At 35.6% G+C, this 19,117-nt stretch overlaps 1 protein-coding gene across 3 annotated transcripts in view; it reads left to right on the top strand.

Moving 5' to 3' along the window:
- The window catches only part of ATAD2B (ATPase family AAA domain containing 2B), a 158,627-nt gene that overhangs the window by 107,975 nt on the left and 31,535 nt on the right, over nt 1-19,117 (top strand). For 2 of the 3 annotated variants that reach the window (XM_049095411.1, XM_025454543.3), the window contains 3 exons: nt 2,863-3,048; nt 14,240-14,375; nt 17,127-17,323. In XM_049095411.1, coding sequence (XP_048951368.1) covers nt 2,863-3,048; nt 14,240-14,375; nt 17,127-17,323 — 519 coding nt within the window. The remainder of the gene's footprint in view (nt 1-2,862; nt 3,049-14,239; nt 14,376-17,126; nt 17,324-19,117) is intronic. The other variant, XM_025454544.3, reaches the window with a different exon arrangement.

The raw sequence follows: 19,117 nt of genomic DNA, 5'->3' as shown, positions 1-19,117 counted from the left end.
TCAAATGGCATCACTTGTTCCCAAGACAGTGCCGCTTCACTAAAACTAGGCTTTATTTTTCTACTCTGAATCTGTTTAATTGATTTCACAGAGTGTATCTTGTCCCACAACTTTAAAAGTTACCAGCAAACTGCTGAAGAGCTGTTTTTACATTATAGAAGAATCACAATAAGATTGAATTTTTACCTGAATTTTTAAATATTGTTTTTAGACTATCTTTTTGAATTTTCATTATAAAAACTGGAGAACTAGAACAGCTTGGCTATATAAAGAAAATATGAAAGTTTAAATATTCTGAGATCACATGGGGTAAGGAATTAAAAATAACACTTGTTTTATTAGTGCTTCTAAATTTTTCTAGAAATTAGGAATGTTTTTCCTGTAAAGGCTTAGGAGAATAATTTTGAAAATAGCCCCTGGGTATTGATATCGCATGTAGTTAGGTTAATTGTAAAATCAGGTGATTGATGTACATTCATGGACCAGAAAGCCTAAGCCTTTTTATTTTCCTGTATTTGTCTTAGGCTTTTTTCCTTCTGATTTTTCCCCCCTTTAGGTTTTCAAATATAATTTTTGAAAATTCTACTGATAGAGATATTTTCTTAAAGTCTTTAGAAATAGTAGTTCAATAGGAGGTCATGTTCAATTTGTTGATTGGAGGAGAATTGGATGAAAAGGAAAAAAATAGAAAACCCCCCTCAACTCTCTTAGAGTTGGTGATGCTTTTATTTCCATTTCAGCCTCGCAAATAAGTTTAAAACTCCTATAGTACTGCATTATTTAACTTCTGACTCTGTAAAGTTTTTGTTTATCACTTAACTTTCTGTTGCTTTGCCCTTACTCTTTGGTACTTATTAGCAGCTGGATGTTCTCTACACACATTTCTAGAAAACCTAACCTACAAGTACTAGAATGAAAGGCTACATTTTATGTTTTTTAAAGGCATGTTTTCTTATCTCTTCTTGGGCATGTGGTAACTTGCATGGCTGAATTAGGTGGTTAGTTTTGTGAGGTTTCTCAGTAAACCATATAGCCCATTAGTCTTTTTCATGTAAGCACACTTCTTTCCCTGCTGACTGTCCCTGGTTTTACCAGCACAGAATGGGAGTTGGAAAGACAAAAGGCATTGGTTACTGTCTTCCACATACCATCCCTCATTTGGGTGGCATGTAACAAATTTTTTTCGGGGAGGGGGAATTAAATGCCTCACTTGCCTTTGTGCTCCTGTGTGGTTCCTTCCTTTTGCCAATATTTATGCTTGTTTTTCTCTTATGAATCTTCTACAAGAACTTTGGAAAACAATAATCCTTGGATTTTCAAGATCCAGGATAAGAGGGTGCGTGTTTGCAGAAAAGGTCAAAATTTGAGAGTCCTGGAGTTGTACTGTACAACTGTTCTGGATTGGTGGATATGCAAATATTAAAGGAAGGGAAGGAGCAAATATTACTTTTGATGTGAGTGATCATAACATCTACATTTCCAATTTTGGGGAAAATTTTATTTGAGCATCTTCCATCTGGTTTATTAAATTGGCAGTACATTTTATTTTACACAGAATGTTTAAGCTTTATAAAATGTAGCATTTGAAAAATTCATGCAAGTGGTAGACTTACTCATTAAAGAAAAATAATCATTTTGATTATTAGGAACATTTCTGATAATCCTAATCATTTGAAATATTAGATTGTTATTTCTCTATCTTGCACATTACACAGGTTAATTGAAATGTGAAAGTAGTAGAGAATTTCAGAAATAGAATTCTGAAATTAAATTGAGGAAAGATTTTTACATTTATTCTCTCACAAAAGTATTGAGGAGATGCCATATTAACTCACAAGAATTGTTGACACGGGGTATTGAGCTGTTGTTGACATATATGTAAAGGGCAGTAGTTCTGCTTGGCAGCTTACTAATAGCCAACCTGGTCCTTACTGGCATATGTTGGCAGAGTGCAACTTAAGCTATGGTTATGACTCTTTTTTTTTTTTTAAAGATTTTATTTATTTATTCACGAGAGAGAGACACAGAAAGAGAGGCAGAGACACAGGCAGAGGGAGAAGCAGGCTCCATGCAGGGAGCCCAACATGGGACTCAATCCCAGGTCTCCAGGATCATGCCCTGGGCTGAAGGCAGGTGCTAAACCGCTGAGCCACCTGGGCTGCCCTTAGGACTCTTTTTAACACCCAAGGAAACTTTAGTTTGTATTTTCTGACAATGGGAGTATCTCAGAGCTTTTTGCTAATTAATTTATTGCTCTTTAGCAATGTGAGGGTATTTTGTGACTATTTTATGGAGGATTGAATTAAGGTAATAGGAAGTAAACAAGTGGTTCAGTAGGTAGTTCATTTTAAGCCCTAAGGTGGTACATTGTGGTGAAAGTGTTTATTTAATTCATATATTTAGTGATTTTAGGGAATGTGCACAAACATGGAAACTATGTCTTCTCTTTTTTGTGCTTTACTGATACCATTCTGACATGGGTGATATATAGGTGCATGTTTACCTCTTTATTTGCAAAATATTTTATAGTGGTGTTTTGCTTTATTATCTTTACATGATAGATAAGTAGAGCAATTTGCTTCCTTTATACTAAGTACTGAATAGGAATAACAAAATGGCAAAAAAAAAATACCCCTTCTTCTTCTTCCTCTCTTTTTTTTTTTTTTTTTTTTTTTTTTTTGAGGGGCAAGGGTAGATAGAAGTTACTATGTGGGGCTACTACATCATATTTTGAACAGCTTGATTATCTGAGCTGAGAATAATTACAGTAACAGGCCTGACACATTTCATGTATTTGGGGGTTACTGAGTAAAGTTGAGAATATCCATTTGAATTTTTAATGCCAGTTCTTTCCTTAATTAGATTTTTCGTGAAGCTCGAAGAACAGTACCTAGTATTGTTTACATGCCTCACATTGGTGATTGGTGGGAAGCTGTCAGTGAAACTGTGAGAGCAACTTTTCTGACATTGCTGCAAGATATACCATCATTCTCACCTATATTTTTATTGTCTACCTCTGAAACCATGTACAGTGAACTGCCTGAAGAGGTAAGAAATGATTAAATATTTACCTTATTGTTTCAAATCATTGATCTTATAAATTGGACACATTTTAATTTATTTAATAAATTTAACTTCTTTAGCAAAATAAATGCTGTTTAGATTCATGCCTTGATTACATTACTTATTAGCCCTATGACTTAAGCAAGTTAGTAAATGATTTAAGTTTCAATTTCTTTTTTGGCATACTAGTGATATATTTGTCACTGTTGCTGCGAAGATTGAGATAATTGACATTTAGGCCAGAATTCCAGCATATGTGCGGTATGATACATACTATGAAGGCCTAAGCTGTATCATATAGTTCCATTACAATTAGCTTTCTTATTCTTGCTGTCTGGTAGATTATTTGTTGGGATTTAACCTTTCAGTTCTTTCTTTGGTATTATCATTGTTAATTTGTTATTACTGCTGTGCATGTTTTTCAAATCTGATACTTTTTAGTTCAAAGCCCTCATATTTAACATATTAGAATCAAAGGTAAAGTAACATTTGCTTCAGAAAAAAAAATAGTCAACTCATGTGAACAAAATTGATTTTTAAAAAAGTTGTGCTTCTAATCCCCTAAGCTTACTAGGTCTTGATATGACCACCTTTAGAAATGCTTAGAAGTATTTTGGCCAGGCAACATAGTTTATTTAAGAGATTTTGCATGTTTTAAATGCTATAATGTAAACCATAATAATGTAGAATTTTATGATTAAGATACCTATTTACTGAGTTCTTTTGTTTAGCACTTGTTAGATATCTTGTTAAGGTTGATTTGTACACTTATTGATTTGTAAGTAAACTATATGTAGAATAATTCGTTTTTGGTTATTCAGAATCCAGTATTCTTAATTAAGACTATTAATCACAATGTTGTTTTATCATAGAGGCCAATAAAGTTTAGTGGAATACTATATGTAGTAAGAGTCAGGAAAAAACAAGTTGTACTGACTTACTAGTCTTTTGATTTTGGATAAATATTTGAACCTAGAATAGTCTCAGTTGTCTCATCTATAAAATGTGGATAATAACAGATAGGCTTCTTGGTGTGAGATAGTATATGTGAATTTATGTTGGAAACCGCAGAGCTATAAAATGTTTGGTATTATGAAGTAGGAATGTACTTGAAATTGATTTAAATGGATTGGACCTGGACATACCTAGGAGCCACTTTAAAAAATTAGATCTTCACGCTCAAATAGTTTTATTATAATTTTATAAGAGATAAAGAAAATTTGGGGGTAATTGAGGGTTCTACTTAGGAATATATTGTTACCTGATGTTTTCCTGATATTGTTTGAAAAATTTGTAAATAAAAGTCTTATGAACTCATCTTGATAACAGCAATTTTAGGGCTGCCTGGGGGGGTCAGTGGTTGAGTATCTGCCTTTGGCTCAGGGTGTGATTCCAGAGTCCCGGAATCAAGTCTCACATTGGGCTCCCTGCATGGAGCCTGCCTCTCCCTCTACCTGTGTCTCTGCCTCTCTCTCTCTCTCTGTCTCTGTCTCTCTCTCTCTCTTTCTCTCTCTCTGTGTGTCTCTCATGAATAAATAAATAAAATCTTTAACAACAACAACAAGCCCCAGCAATTTCGCCTACTCCTGTTGTTTATTTACATATATGATTTTATTGTTTAGTGTTTTGTTTTTGTTTTTAAAGTTGGTGTGAAGCCCAATACAAGGCTTGAATTCACGACCCTGAAAGCAAAACCTGAGCTGAAATCAAGAGTCAGACACTTAACAGACTGAGCCATCCAGAGGCCCCTGTTGGTTTAGTTTTTTAAAGCTAAGGTTAGACCATACTTTCAGTGTCGCTATATTGTCATAATTTGTAATGGATTCAATTTATTCATTGTTTATCAGTAACCTTAATTAGTAGCTACAGTATTAGAGATTAACTAGCATTGAATCCTGAAATTTCAACTTCCCCCCATTTGTTTTCTGTATTCTTTGCCCATATTAACCAGTTATTATTATTAACCAAGTAGCTACCAAAACTATCATGGATATCCACATTAGTGGGGGAGAAGATTAAGAGAATTCTCTCTCTCTCTCTCTCTCTCTCTCTTTCATAAAGATTTTATTTACTTATTCATGAGAGACACACAGAGAGAGAGGCAGGACATAGAGGGAGAAGCAGGCTCCTCGCAGGAGGGAGCTCAATGTGCAACTGGCAACTCGGTTCCCGGACCTGGGATCACGCCCTGAGCTAAAGGCAGAGGCTCAACCGCTGAGCCACCCAGGCTTCCCTAAGAGAATTCTCTTAAACTACTCATTACATAATATGTTTTATATTTACTGTTCTTTGGAAATTCTCTGTCCCCAAGCCATTCATTTAAATTTCAGCTTTGCTTTTAGAATGCTTGCTTTGTTTAAGAGATGGTAGGGAATAATAGCACAAATTGATAAATATTTGGTGAATAAATGAAAAGCATAGAGAGTTGCAGACTAAGTAACTGTAGGCTAGCAAAGTGCCTGATCTATATATATAAGTTTTATAATAGAATATATTATATTCTGTATAAACTGTATATATAAGTTTTATAATAGAAATAATATTAATAGAATAGTGTATTTAAATACACTAGAAAGGATATTTTCAAATTTTTTTACTGATGAGGTGTTAGATTAAAAAAAAAACAGGAATCATTGTTCTAGATGAGCTGTTTTCCAAATGTGGTTCAAGGACTTCTGTGAACCCCACAAGACTTTCAGGGGAGATGTCACATTCCTTTTTTTTCCTAACTGTGTATCTGCTTGAATATGGGTTTTCTTCATGTACTTCAGTCAAAACAACATATTACAACAGATTGAATGTAGAAGCAGAAATGAGGATCTGGTTGTCTCAATAAGCCAGCGTTTTTTTTTTTTTTTTTTTTAAGATTTTATTTATTTATTAATGAGAGACACACACATAGAGAAAGAGAGGCAGAGACACAGGCAGAGGGAGAAGCAGGCTCCATGTAGGGAGCTGGTTGTGGGACTTGATCCCGGACCTTGGGATTATGCCCTGAGCCGAAGGCAGATGCTTAACCGCGGAGCCACCTAGGTGCCCAGTAAGCCAGCATATTAAAGAGATTTGAAGAAATGTAAAACAATGCCACTTTTCTTGTAAATTTTATTTTATGTATTTTATATTTTGGGAAAATTAATTCTCAAAAGGATATATTTTTCAGCATGTATTTTTAATGTTAATATGTAATAGGTTTTATTTAATTTTTTTTTGAAGATTTTGTTTATTTATTCATGAGAGACACACAGAGAGAGGCAGAGACATAGGAAGAGGGAGGAGAAGCAGGTTCCATGCAGAGAGCCCCATGTGGGACTCGACCCAGGACTCCGGAATCACGCCCTGAGCCAAAGGCAGACACTCAACCGCTGAACCACCCAGGCGTCCCCATTTAATTTTTTTCTAATAGATTTTAAATGAATACATAATTTGGAGTGCTCTTAGTTTTTATTTTAATATGTAATTACTGACAGTTGTAACCCATATAAACTGAAGCTCTTTTGGGTTCCTCCATGGTTTTTAAGAGTTTAATAAGATCCTGAGACCAAAACATTTGAGAACCTCTAGAATAGACCACATGCTCTCTGAGAGGAGGGTACTGTCCTACTGACCCTTAACCTTCTATTTCTTGACACATTGGAATTGCTTAATAAATATTTGTTACGGGGGATCCCTGGGTGGCTCAGCGGTTTGGCGCCTGCCTTTGGCCCAGGGTGTGATCCTGGAGTCCCGGGATCGAGTCCCACATCAGGCTTCCTGCATGGAGCCTGCTTCTCTTTGTCTGTGTCTCTGCCTCTCTCTCTCTCTCTCTCTCTCTCTCTCTCTGTGTGTCTCTCATGAATAAATAAATAAAATCTTTAAAAAATAAATATTTGTTACATAAAAAATAGGGATTTACCACTGAATCACCATATTGGCTTTAATTCCTGCTCAGCCTCATTTCTTTCTTCTTTTTTTTCTTTTCTTTTTCTTTTTCTTTTTCTTTTTCTTTTTCTTTTTCTTTTTCTTTTTCTTTTTTCTTTTCTTTTCTTTTCTTTTCTTTTCTTTTCTTTTCTTTTCTCTTTTCTTTTCTTTTCTTTTTTCTTTTCTTTTCTTTTTTTTCTTTTCTTTTCTTTCTTCTTATCAGTTTACTTTTGTGGGCCTGTAGACTCTGAGAATAGTTGGAGAACTTTAGTTGAGATAGATACATGTCAATTGCAAATTATTTCTCTTCAGGAGAATTAGAAAAAAGACTTGAGTTTTGAGCATAGGAAAGGGACTTTTAAACAAGGAAGCAGAGAAAAAATAGAAATATTTGCAGGAAGGAAAACAAACTTTGGTTAGAAAGAATTGCATTTAACTTTCTGAAGAGACTCACAATATGTATTTTGATACTAAGGTGCACTGGGCAGACTCAAGATGATATAATTGGAAATGGATTTTATTTTATTTTTAATTTAATTAATTTATTTAGTGGGACTAAATTATTTATTTTAGGGAGGGAGGGCAGAGGGGCAGAAGGAGAGATAGAATCCTAAGAAGGGGGGTTCCCTGGGTGGCTCAGTGGTTTAGCACCTGCCTTCATGCCTAGGGTGTGATCCTGGAGTCCCAGGATCGGGTCCCGCATCGGGCTCCCTGCATGGAGCCTGCTTCTCCCTCTGCCTGTGTCTCTATTTCTCTCTCTGTGTCTTTCATAAATAAATAAATAAAATCTTATAAAAAATAAAAAAAGAATCCTAAGTAGGCTCTACACCCAGAGTGGAGCCCCACCTGGGGTTCAGTCCCACAACCCTGAGATCATGACTTGAGCCCAAATCAAGAGTCAGATGCTTAACTGAACTATCCAGGCATCCCTAGAAATGAATTTTTTAAAAAAATTTTTATTTATTTATTTGAGAGAAAGGGAGAGTGAGAGGGAAAAGCAGACTCCCTGCTGAGCAGAGAGCCTGACATGGGCTTATTCCCAGGACCCTGGGATCATGATGACCTGAGCTGAAGGCAGATGCTTACCTAACCAGCTGAGCTACCCAGGCACCCTTGGAAATGAATTTTAAAGAAATATCTCCTCAAATACACTTAGGCAGGTAAAGATTACAAACCACATTTTGTCAGTTCAAGATTTCGTGTATTTTTGTGTCTCTCGGTTTATCTTGGGAACTGGGAGTTAAAAATCAATAACTTAAGTAGAAAAATCAACTAGAGGCATTGAAAACTCAGATGAATAATAACATACAAGAGAAATATCTTAATATTGATTTTTTTGTTGTAAAACAATTGTATGATTCTTAAAATTTTTAAGGAATGCAGTCATTGCAATTCTTTTAAAATCACAGTTAACTATTTCTAGTAAATGAGCATGAATTATTAGTGTGTTTAGGTAAAATGTTATTTTTTATTTTTACTTAATGGATTATTTACCTATTTTGTTTTGAGGAAAGTAAATTTTATTCATGAAAGCCATCTTAGGTTCATTTCTGACCTAATTTTCCATTACTTTTATCTTTGAGATCGTGAACCTTAAACCATTAATTTCCCCCATTATAGCGATTACATGAACTCTACTTTTAAAACGGGGGACTGACAACTCTAACTTTTAATAAATGAGGTAAAACAAAAGAAATTGGTAATGAAAGAATTGCTGTCACTTATGGAACTATGTGCTAGGCATTGTAGAGGCCAGTTATATATGTATTATCTAACACAAGTTTTTTAACTGCTTTGTAAGAAAAAGTATTACTATGGTTTTCCCATTTGATGGATAAAGAAATAGAAACCAACAGGGGTGAAGTAACTTGCCTAGGGTCTCACGCTAGTATGACAGAGTAAAATTTTGGACCCAGGTTTGTCTGATTACAAAGGTCATGCACTTACAATGCACTATACTCTCTAAGACTACGGAGAGACAATTTCTGAATATTGTGATGCTTAGGCTGATAAGTTGTCAGGGAAATAAGAGTTTTGTATTTATCAAGTTAAAACCATTGTTTATTCATCAAAAATTTGTTGTGTACCTGTTGTGTGCAATGCGGTGTTCTCATAAGTGAGCTTGTGTAAGATAGACCAAATGTCTGTTTTCTTCACACTTTCATTCACAATGCTTAGTTGCCTTACTTGGTCTTATGTGTACACACACGGAATACTCACAGATAGATACGTATGTACACGTACCTATTTCTAGTAAATCTTTGTTGAATGAATGAATTAAATAGGTGAAAAATCCAAAGATAAACACTATTCTCTAATAATTTAAAGTTTAGAGTAGGGCACCTGGGTGAACCAGTTGGTTAGGCGTCTGACTCTTGATTTTGGCTCAGGTCATGATCCCATGTCAGGCTCTGCACTTAGTGCAGAGTCTGCTTGAGATTCTCTTTCCCTCTCCCTCTGCTCTCCCCCCCCCCCCCCCACCAAATAAATCAATCAGTCTATCTGTCTGCCTGCCTATCTATCTATCTATCTATCTATCTATCTATCTATCTATCTGTCTATTGTTTAGAAGGAAGAGAATCCTGAAGAAATAATATAGTATGACAAATGTTGTGATAGTATAATATATAAAAATATGATCTATAAAAGAAAAATTGATAAAGTTAACTTTATCAAAATTCAAAACTTTTTAAGTGATACCATTAAGAAAATGAGAAAACAAGCCGTACTGGGAAAAAATATTTCAAATACATCAAATTGCGTATCTTGATAAGACTGAAATCCAGAATGTATTAAGAACTTTTTCAGTGTGCGTGGCTGGCTCAGTCACTAAGAGAATGCAACTCTTGATCTTGGGGTCATGAATTCAAGCCCCGTGTTGGGTGTAGAGATTACTCAAAACAGAACGACCCCCTCTTTCAACACAAGACTACAATAAATGATTTTCAACAAAAGTGTGAAGACATTCATGGGGGAAAGTATAGTCATTTCAACAAATGGTGCTGGGAAAATTGGATATCCACATACAAAGGAAGTGAATTAGACCATTATACCATATGCAAAAAGTAACTCAAAGTCGATCAAAGAACTAAACAGAAGACTTAAAACTATAAAGCCCTTAGAAAAAAAACATAGTAGAAAGCTTTATGGCCGAGGATTTAGTAATGATTTCTTGGCTATGGCACCACAAGTACAGGCAACAGAGAAAAAATTGATAAAGTGATTTCATCAAAATTAACTTCTTGCATAAAAGGGCACTATTAACAGAGTAAAAAAAGCAACCCACAGAAAGGCAGAAAATATCTGCACATCATATATCTGATAAGGGGTTGATATCCAGGTGTATAAAGAACTCTACAATTCAAAAACAAATAAACCCAACCAACCAGACTTCCCCTAAAGGAGATACTCAAATGGCCGATAGCACATGAAAAGATGCTGAACATCACTAATCATAAGGGACATGCAAATTTAAAACCACAATGAGATGTCAGTTCATACACATTAGGATGGCTATTATCATAAAAACAGAAAATAACTAGTGTTGTTTAGGACATGAAGAAATTGGAGCCCTTGTGTGTTGCTAGTGGGAATATAAAATTGTACATCCTTATTGAAAATAAATGGTACAGTGATTCCTTTAAAAAATTAAACAGAATTACTGTGTATGATCCAGCAATTCTGCTTCTGGGTGTATAGTCCAAAGAAGTGAAGTCAGAGATTCAGATAGATGTTTGTATACCCATGTTTATAGCATTATTCACAATAGCCAAAAGGTGGAAACACACAAATGTCCATCAACAGATAAAGAAAATGTGGCATAGGGATGGATCCCTGGGTGGCGCAGCGGTTTGGCGCCTGCCTTTGGCCCAGGGCGCGATCCTGGAGACCGGGGATCGATTCCCACGTCGGGCTCCCGGTGCATGGAGCCTGCTTCTCTCTGCCTGTGTCTCTGCCTCTCTTTCTCTCTATGTGACTATCATAAATAAATAAAAATTAAAAAAAAAAAAAAAGAAAATGTGGCATATATATATACAGTATAACATTATTTAGCTTTAAGAAGGAAGGACATTTTAACACATGCTACAACATAGATAAACCTTGAAAACACTATGCTAAGTGAAATAGGACAGTCATAAAAGGACAAACTGATTCTTCTTTGGAAAAGTTCCTAGAATAGTAGATTCACAGAGATAGAAAGTAGAATGGTGATTGCCAGGAGCTGGGGAAAGGGGAGAGTATAGGGAGACAGTATTTACTGAATACAGGATTTTACTTGGGGAGGATGAAAAAGTTCTGGAGTTAGATGGTAGTGATGGTTGCATAATAATGTGAATATACTTAATGCTACAGCCTGTACAATTAAAAATGATAAAAACAGCAAATTTTATGTTGTGACTATTTTACCACAATTAAGTTAAAAAAGACCACAAGTTAAGATTTAAATAGACATTTCACCAAAGAGTGTATATTCCTCTGGGCTAACAAAACCGGAGGATTCTTAATATCATTAGTCATTCAGGAGTGACTGCACAACCGCTAGACAATATTGAGTGTTGGTACAGGATGTAGAGAAACTGGAAGCCTTATATATTGCTGGTGGAATTGTAAGAGGGTATAGCCGATTTTGGAAAAATTGGCAGTTCTAAAGATGTTAGTCATAAAATTATATGACTCTGCATTTCCACTTCTATGTAATTACACAAGAGAAATATGTTCACACAAAGACTTGAACACAAATGTTCCTCCTACCATTACTCATAATATTGGAAACAGTCCAATATTCATTCACTGGTGATTGGTGAAACCAAACATTGTATATACACACAGTAAAATACTGTTCAGCATTAAATGGAATGAGCTACTGATACATTCTACAATGTGGATGAGCCTCAATATATGATACTAAGTGAGAGAAGCTAGACAAAAAGGCTACATGATACACAATTTCTAGAATGAGCAAATCTTTGGAGACAGTAAATCAGCGGTTGTTGGGCAGAGAATGTGAGCATGAGTAGGAATTGACAACAGATGGACATGAGGGAGCTTTTTGGAGGTAACGGAAATGTTTTAAAACTGACTTGTGATGGTGGCACAACTGAATTTACTAAAATCATTGAACTTAAAGTTTAATGAGGAGTATTAGACGGTATGCCTGAGTGTATCTGGGAAATTCAGAGAAAGCATCACCCAGAAAGCACTGGCTTGAGTAGAGTTAAAAACAGAGTTACAAAGGAATGGATAGCACAGAGACCACTGTGAACCAGTGTGAAAGAGTATGATTTCAGGGAGTATAGAGGCTTGTCTAGTTGCAGCATAAAATTTGAGGCTAGGAATGTCAGAAGATAAAGCTAGGAGTAAATTTAAAGTAAAATGTAGCCTCCTTATAAAGTGATAGATTCTAAGCTGTTAATAATAACCTGGCAGGAGTATCAGGGGATTATTACAGACTTACTTTTGGTATGCTTTTGTATTCACAGAGTTGAACACAAATGTTGAAAAATGATGAGAAGGAAGAATATTTAAAACTCAGATTATTTAATCTTGTTTTGCTACTCTTGAACAAAATCCTGGTACTTCCAGTGTATTGCATTCTATTTATTTTTCAAGACCCAGTTAATAATAGCTGTTTCTGCTATATCTTGTCCAATGCCTCTTCACCTCTACCTCTTGCAGAGTCTCTTGTGTTTCTCCACCAGTATTACATTTTTGGTGTGGTACCATAATGCTTTCTTGTGAAACTTCTAAGATCCTTGATAGGGGAAAGTAATCATATTTTCTTCAAGTTTGTAATGTCAGTGTTTGGCATTATATTTAGCACACAATGGGTGTTCAGTTGTAAATTTGCTTGTGAGAACTTTGGAAGAAGGATCAGTGAAGCATAGATCAAAGGTTTGGGGGAATTTTATATGAAAATAGTCTACAAAAAAGGTAATGGAAGGACACAAGGTGAAATTTTATAGACTCTTAAAGGATTTGACTTTGTGTTGAGGTGAATAGTTCTGAATCCCAATTTTGAATACTACTTTTCATTGATTATTTCTTCCTATCTAGAATTTTAGAGCTGGAAAATGCCTTTAGAGATTATGTAATCTAGTCTTCTCTACTTTTTGTGATCATAAGCCAGTTACTTAAACCTTTTCAAGTCTAAGTTTTCTCCTACATACCTCATTGTTGTAAAGATTGATTGAAATAATATTTAGACATTTTTAGTCTTCAATCCAGTAAGTGGTTAGACATGACAAATTGAATGAATTATATGAAGTTTACTATAAATTGTGGCTAGATTTGGGCTAGGATCTGATGTCTTGAATTTTGATCCAGTGTTTCCTCATTGTCTCATAATTGGTTCTTCTTTCCATATTAGTGACCTTTTCCATTTTCATTTGCAGTTTCCAATTTGATCTGGGCTGGGGAAGAATATTGCAAATTTACTCATTCAGTCCATTCTAATTATGCATTAGTATGTGCCAGTCACTGTGGTAGGTATAGGAAAACAGATGAATAAGGAGTGGTCTCGATTCTCAGGGAGTTTGGTGTCTAGAAGTAGAATATAGACCTCCCAGGAAAACCTAAAAATTAAATGTGTAGAATTAATGTGGATGGTGTGGAGGATTTAAACAGCCTATCTTGTGAAGGAAACATCTGGGGTCAAAGCCTTTATAGAGCAGCAAAGGAAAAGTAAAATAGGTAATCACCAGTGGGAAGGAACCTGAGGGATGTGGGAATGACTGACTTATTGCTTGGGAGTTTTGTGTGGAAGGTGGTATCATCATGGAACATTCTGGGGAGAAACTGAAGATATTGTTTATTTAGAGTGAAACCAGGATTCCAGAGGTTACAGTAGACTAGTATGAAAAGATCCCAGGAAAGGAAATAATTAAGTAGGAAGTACATAGGAATAATAAAAGAGAAGGCAGTGTTAACATCCTTCTAGCTCTAATGTAGATTCTGAGTTACTACTTTCCATCTTATGCAAGAATTCCTTTGAATTTGTTGTCATCTAACTATTATAATCAATTATCCATTCTATTATTTGCTGACTCTCCCAGGTATAGTATAATTTATTAATGACTTGGGCAACTGATATGCCATTATGGTTTAGTTCATGAGGTTGAATCTCTCAACAGCATAGCCTTAGGACTAGATTAACTTAACCCCACATGAATGAAAATTGAAAATGGTACTGGAAGTTGAAAAAAACTATAGTTTGGTATAATAAGTAAGGCTTTAATTCTCTATATATTTAATGTCTTTGTGTGTATGTGTATGTGTGTAGGTTAAATGTATCTTTAGAATACAGTATGAAGAAGTCTTGTATATTCAAAGGCCTATTGAAGAAGACAGAAGAAAATTTTTCCAAGAATTGATTCTCAATCAGGCATCAATGGCTCCACCACGAAGGAAACACACTGGTAAAGTTCCTAAAGCCTTTAGAAAAATGGGGGGAGGGGAGATGGGGAATAGAGTTAAGAAATGCCCTTTGTTGGAGTCACTTAAAAAAAAAAAAGATTATTTATTTATTAATTAAAGAGAGCACACAAGCAAAGGAGGAGGGGCAGAGGGAGAGGGAGAAGTAGGCTCTTGCTCAGCAGGGCTCTATCCCAGTACCCTGAGATCATGACCTGAGCTGAAGGCAGACACTTAACTGACTGAACCACCCAGGTGCCCCTTGGAGTCACCCTTTTAAAAAAAAATTTCTTTGTGGAAGTAAAGTCAGTTTTTTAGATTCTACTTCTTTTTAGATGGACACTTGCAGAGTGGTCATTGTGTTTACCTGACTTGAGATTATGAAGTACAGTCTCATTGTTACGGCTTTATTAACAAGTGACTGTTAATGTAGTATTCTTTATTTCAGTCCAGCTGCTCTAGTAGATTTCACATTCTGAGGCTCAAAAAGTCTTCAATTCTGCTCTGTTTTAGCCAGCTTAAGTATAGAGGACTTGAACCATAAGTTTGAGAACACCATAGGGTGTGCTGATTATTTTGTGGGTCAGGGTAGGTGTGATGAGTCAAGAGCTGATTAGAATGTTTGCCTTTTCTGGCTTATTGATTTTTCAAATATTTATTAAGCACCTATTATGTTAGATACCTTATGGTAGGCACTTGGAAACCTATCATGACTTTAAGCATTAGAATTTTCTTGGAGTTGGTCTAATAGCATAGTATTTCAGATTTCAGCCCCTTGACTTTAAGTAAGGAATGCACTCTAAGTTGCTCAGAAGACTCTAATCTTAAAGATAGATAAAAGATAAGGTCTTCTTTGTAATCTTTCATACTCTTCTGGAAAATAGCAGTTCTGTTAAAAGTTTTTAAGTGTCTTTCCCCTCTTCTGTATTTTATGTTTCTCATATGGTTGGTTCTTGTAGGATATTAAATACATTTTCACCCCTTGCAAATCCTTGTTTTTCCATAGTTGTTCTGCTTCTGTTTTTTACTAATTAATTATTCAACACTTCAATCATTTTATTGTTCTTTAGAGTAACTCCTTTTCACATTTTCTCAGAGTTCTAAAAATGAGCACCTATCAAATGACTATAGTTGTGGGGTTTTTCCCCCTAGAAACCTTGGAAAATTAAAAATGGAAGTTACACCTGATTATTGGGTGTTACCTCCTGCTAATCTAAATAACAATGTTTAAAATATTTCATTATGAAAACAATTCATTTTAATAAGGCATCCTGCATGCTCCCAGATATGATTTAGTCTCACAGATCGAATTATCTGTGTTAAAAATTAACATAATTATTTTTCTTTTTGAGTTGATTCTGTTAACTTTAATTTTTTCTTTTTTTTTTTTTTTAATTTTTATTTATTTATGATAGTCACAGAGAGAGAGAGAGAGGCAGAGACACAGGCAGAGGGAGAAGCAGACTCCATGCACCGGGAGCCTGACGTGGGATTCGATCCCGGGTCTCCAGGATCGCGCCCTGGGCCAAAGGCAGGCGCTAAACCACTGCGCCACCCAGGGATCCCTAATTTTTTCATCTTAGGGGCTATTCTAGAAATCAGAGAAAAGTTTTAGAATTTTAATCCTGAAATTCAGTGTGATATTGGGAAAATCTTTTAAGGAATTAGGGAATGATATCTTTAGGAAAGTTAATACTTTTTGAGAAGATTTTTTTTTTTGTTTTAGGATAGATATAGTGAATATTACAGTTTTTTTTTTAATATTATAGGTTTTACATATAACACTTTAGACTGGATTTACCACCTATTTGTCTTCCAGGTGTTTTTTTAAAAAAAGATTTAATTAATTAATTTAATTTATTTATTTGGGGGGGGAGGAGGGAAGGAGAGGGAGGAGGGGAGGGAGGGAGGGAGACGCAGAGACACAGGCAGAGGGAGAAGCAGGCTCCGTGCAGGGAGCCTGATGTGGGACTCCATCCTGGGTCTCCAGGATCACAACCTGGGCTGAAGGCAGTGCTAAACCGCTGAGCCACCTGGGCTATTCCCCCCCACCTTTTTTTTTTGAGAGAGAGAGATTGAGATTGAGGGTGGGGAGGGGCAGAGAGAGGAGGAGAATTTTGAGCAGGCTCCATGCCTAGCAAGGAGCCTCAAAACAGGGCTCAGTCTCATGGCCCTGAGATCATGACCTAAGCTGAAATCAAGAATCAGACACAACCAACTGAGCCACCCAAGTTCCCCCGGTTTATCAATTTTTTTTGCTCCCTACACAGGTGTGTACCTACGCCCCTACTATGGTGTACTAAGAATATGAGCGCAGAAAACTTGTCTAAAATTAGAACTCTTTTGGGGGCAGGAAGGATCAAAGAATTGTTTCTTGCCTATTTCTCTTTTGTGCATATAAGGCAATCCCATTTTGAGAAGGTTTTTAAACAACATTGACTTTACGAAAAATCAGTATACAGTTCTTCATCTGAAGATATTTTGTTGATTTGAAATATTTTTCATAAGTTGTATGTAAATGGTATTTCAAAATAAAATTATTTAAAATCATATCATTTGACATTTAAGGAGTCCTGTGAGTTGTCTTATGGAGTAAATCTATTCTCTACTGTTGGTTTCCATTCAAATTTTTACTTGCTGGTTTTGCAAATGGTTCTTGTATATTTAGAATTATTTTTTGAGTGAATGATAGAAAAGTAACTGAGGTCCTGGCTCTGCCATGTTGGAATCTTAACATTTTATCCCATCTTCTTTAGGTCTCTGTGCTATGGAAGTGCTTCCCCTTGCACTACCTTCTCCACCTCGTCAATTATCAGAATCAGAAAAAAATCGGATGGAGGACCAGGAGGAAAATACTTTAAGAGAGTTGCGGTTGTTTCTCAGGGATGTAACCAAGAGGCTGGCCACAGATAAACGCTTTAACATCTTCAGCAAACCGGTGGATATTGAAGAGGTCTTGTTTCAGTAGTGTGCAAACAGTGAAGTTGAACTGGCTAAAAGAAAAAAATATTGACATCTTTTTTTGGAAGGAAAAAAAGCAAAGGCATGGATGAATATTACCCCTAGCCTGTAAAATTTTAATCCATGTGATAATTACTAATGTCACCAGCAAATATCTGGTGACTTTTGGATGAAAATAGTGACCAATTTGTATGTCCTCTTAATTAGTATTGATCTTTGTGATCTCTTACTCTTCTGTTCAAGAAGAGGATTAAAAGTTACTTTAATGAAATGTCCATACAAAACTATTTTTATTCCAGGATAAATCTTGCTCTTAAAAAGTATCTTGATGTTAACCAGTCAATACCAATTACTTTGGCATTTTCCAAATTATGTATATTTTAGTGAAAGAGTTGGGAAAGAAACCTGAAATTTATCTTTCATATTTTGGAAATGCCTGTGACTAAGATGCTGTTTGAAGTTAAGCATATCCTATGTAGCTAAAATTGTTTTTCCCTGCAAGGATTTTTCTCTGCTCCCAGTGGAAAATTTCTCACTTTCTATGTATATTGTTTTGTGTCCTTGTGGGAGCATGGTTTGTGATGATAAGAAAAGAAATTTTCCATTTGGAATCTACTATAATATTGTGGATGAAATTTTTGGTGGTGTTGTTTTTGTTTTTTTATCCTGGGATAATATAGTGTGTGGATGAACACAATACAGTCTTTACTGGCCTTCTTCTTATAGTTCAGACTCCATGTTTGAACAGCTTTGGTGTTTTTAGTTTTAATTTTTTCTTCATCTTTTTTAATTTGAATTATGAAATGATTCATAGTTTAATGTTGCGTCCTTGTTGTGAAATCTGTACTTTTGGACCTGAGCAGATTCCTTTGGAATCATTACCTCATCTGTGACTGGGAAGAATGAGCTATCATTGTTTTTTTCCCCTCTGAAAACAGTTATCCCACCCCAATCCCCCCTTTTTTTTGAGTAAAAGGACTATTTCTAACTTTATTTGTACATTTCTCCATGATACATAGTTTTATATATTTGATCCTTTTAACAACCTCACAAGGTCATTATTATTCTTATGTTGCAGCTGAGGAAACTGAGGCTCCCAGGCAAGTGACATAGCCAAGACTCAAAGGTTTTTTGAAATTTAAAGTCCACATTCCTTCCATTATATCACAGTTATACCTTAATTTTTTTTTCTACTGCAATGGCAGGAATTGCCTAATTTACTTTTGCAATTAATACATACCATTTTATATTTGCGGAACATTTTTTTCCCCTTTTAGTGTTATCAGATAATCTTGAAACTATCAGCCCACTTTCTTTTTCTTTTTATGAGATTTTATTTATTGATGCGGGGGGTGGGGAGAGAGAGAGAGAGAGAATGAGCAGGACAGGGGTGAGCAGAGAAGGAGGGAGAAGCAGGGAGCCTGATGTTGATGTGGGGCTCCATCCCACACCCTAGGATCACGACCTGAGCCCAAGGCAGGTGCTTAACTGGCTGAGACACCCAGATGCCCTCAGCCCACTTTAAAGATTATTTTAGATGTTTATTTTTGTTTCAAATTGGGTATGGGACCCTGACACTTATTTGATAATGGCTTGACTTCAAGTCAACCTCCCATACTGGGATTAAACCAATTTTGCCTTTTCCCCCAGAACTCTTTCTAAACAGAAGAGGTGATCAGATTTCAGATGCCATCTGTGATAGAGTAAAAGTTTTATAAAGGATGGTAGGGCATTGGAAGGGGATAGAAAATGTTGGTCAGATAAAACTTTTATTCAAGGATTATGT

This window comes from Canis lupus, chromosome 17 (assembly GCF_003254725.2).
Source record: "Canis lupus dingo isolate Sandy chromosome 17, ASM325472v2, whole genome shotgun sequence".
NCBI lineage: Eukaryota > Metazoa > Chordata > Mammalia > Carnivora > Canidae > Canis > Canis lupus.
This window is presented reverse-complemented; position numbering and strand designations above follow the sequence as displayed.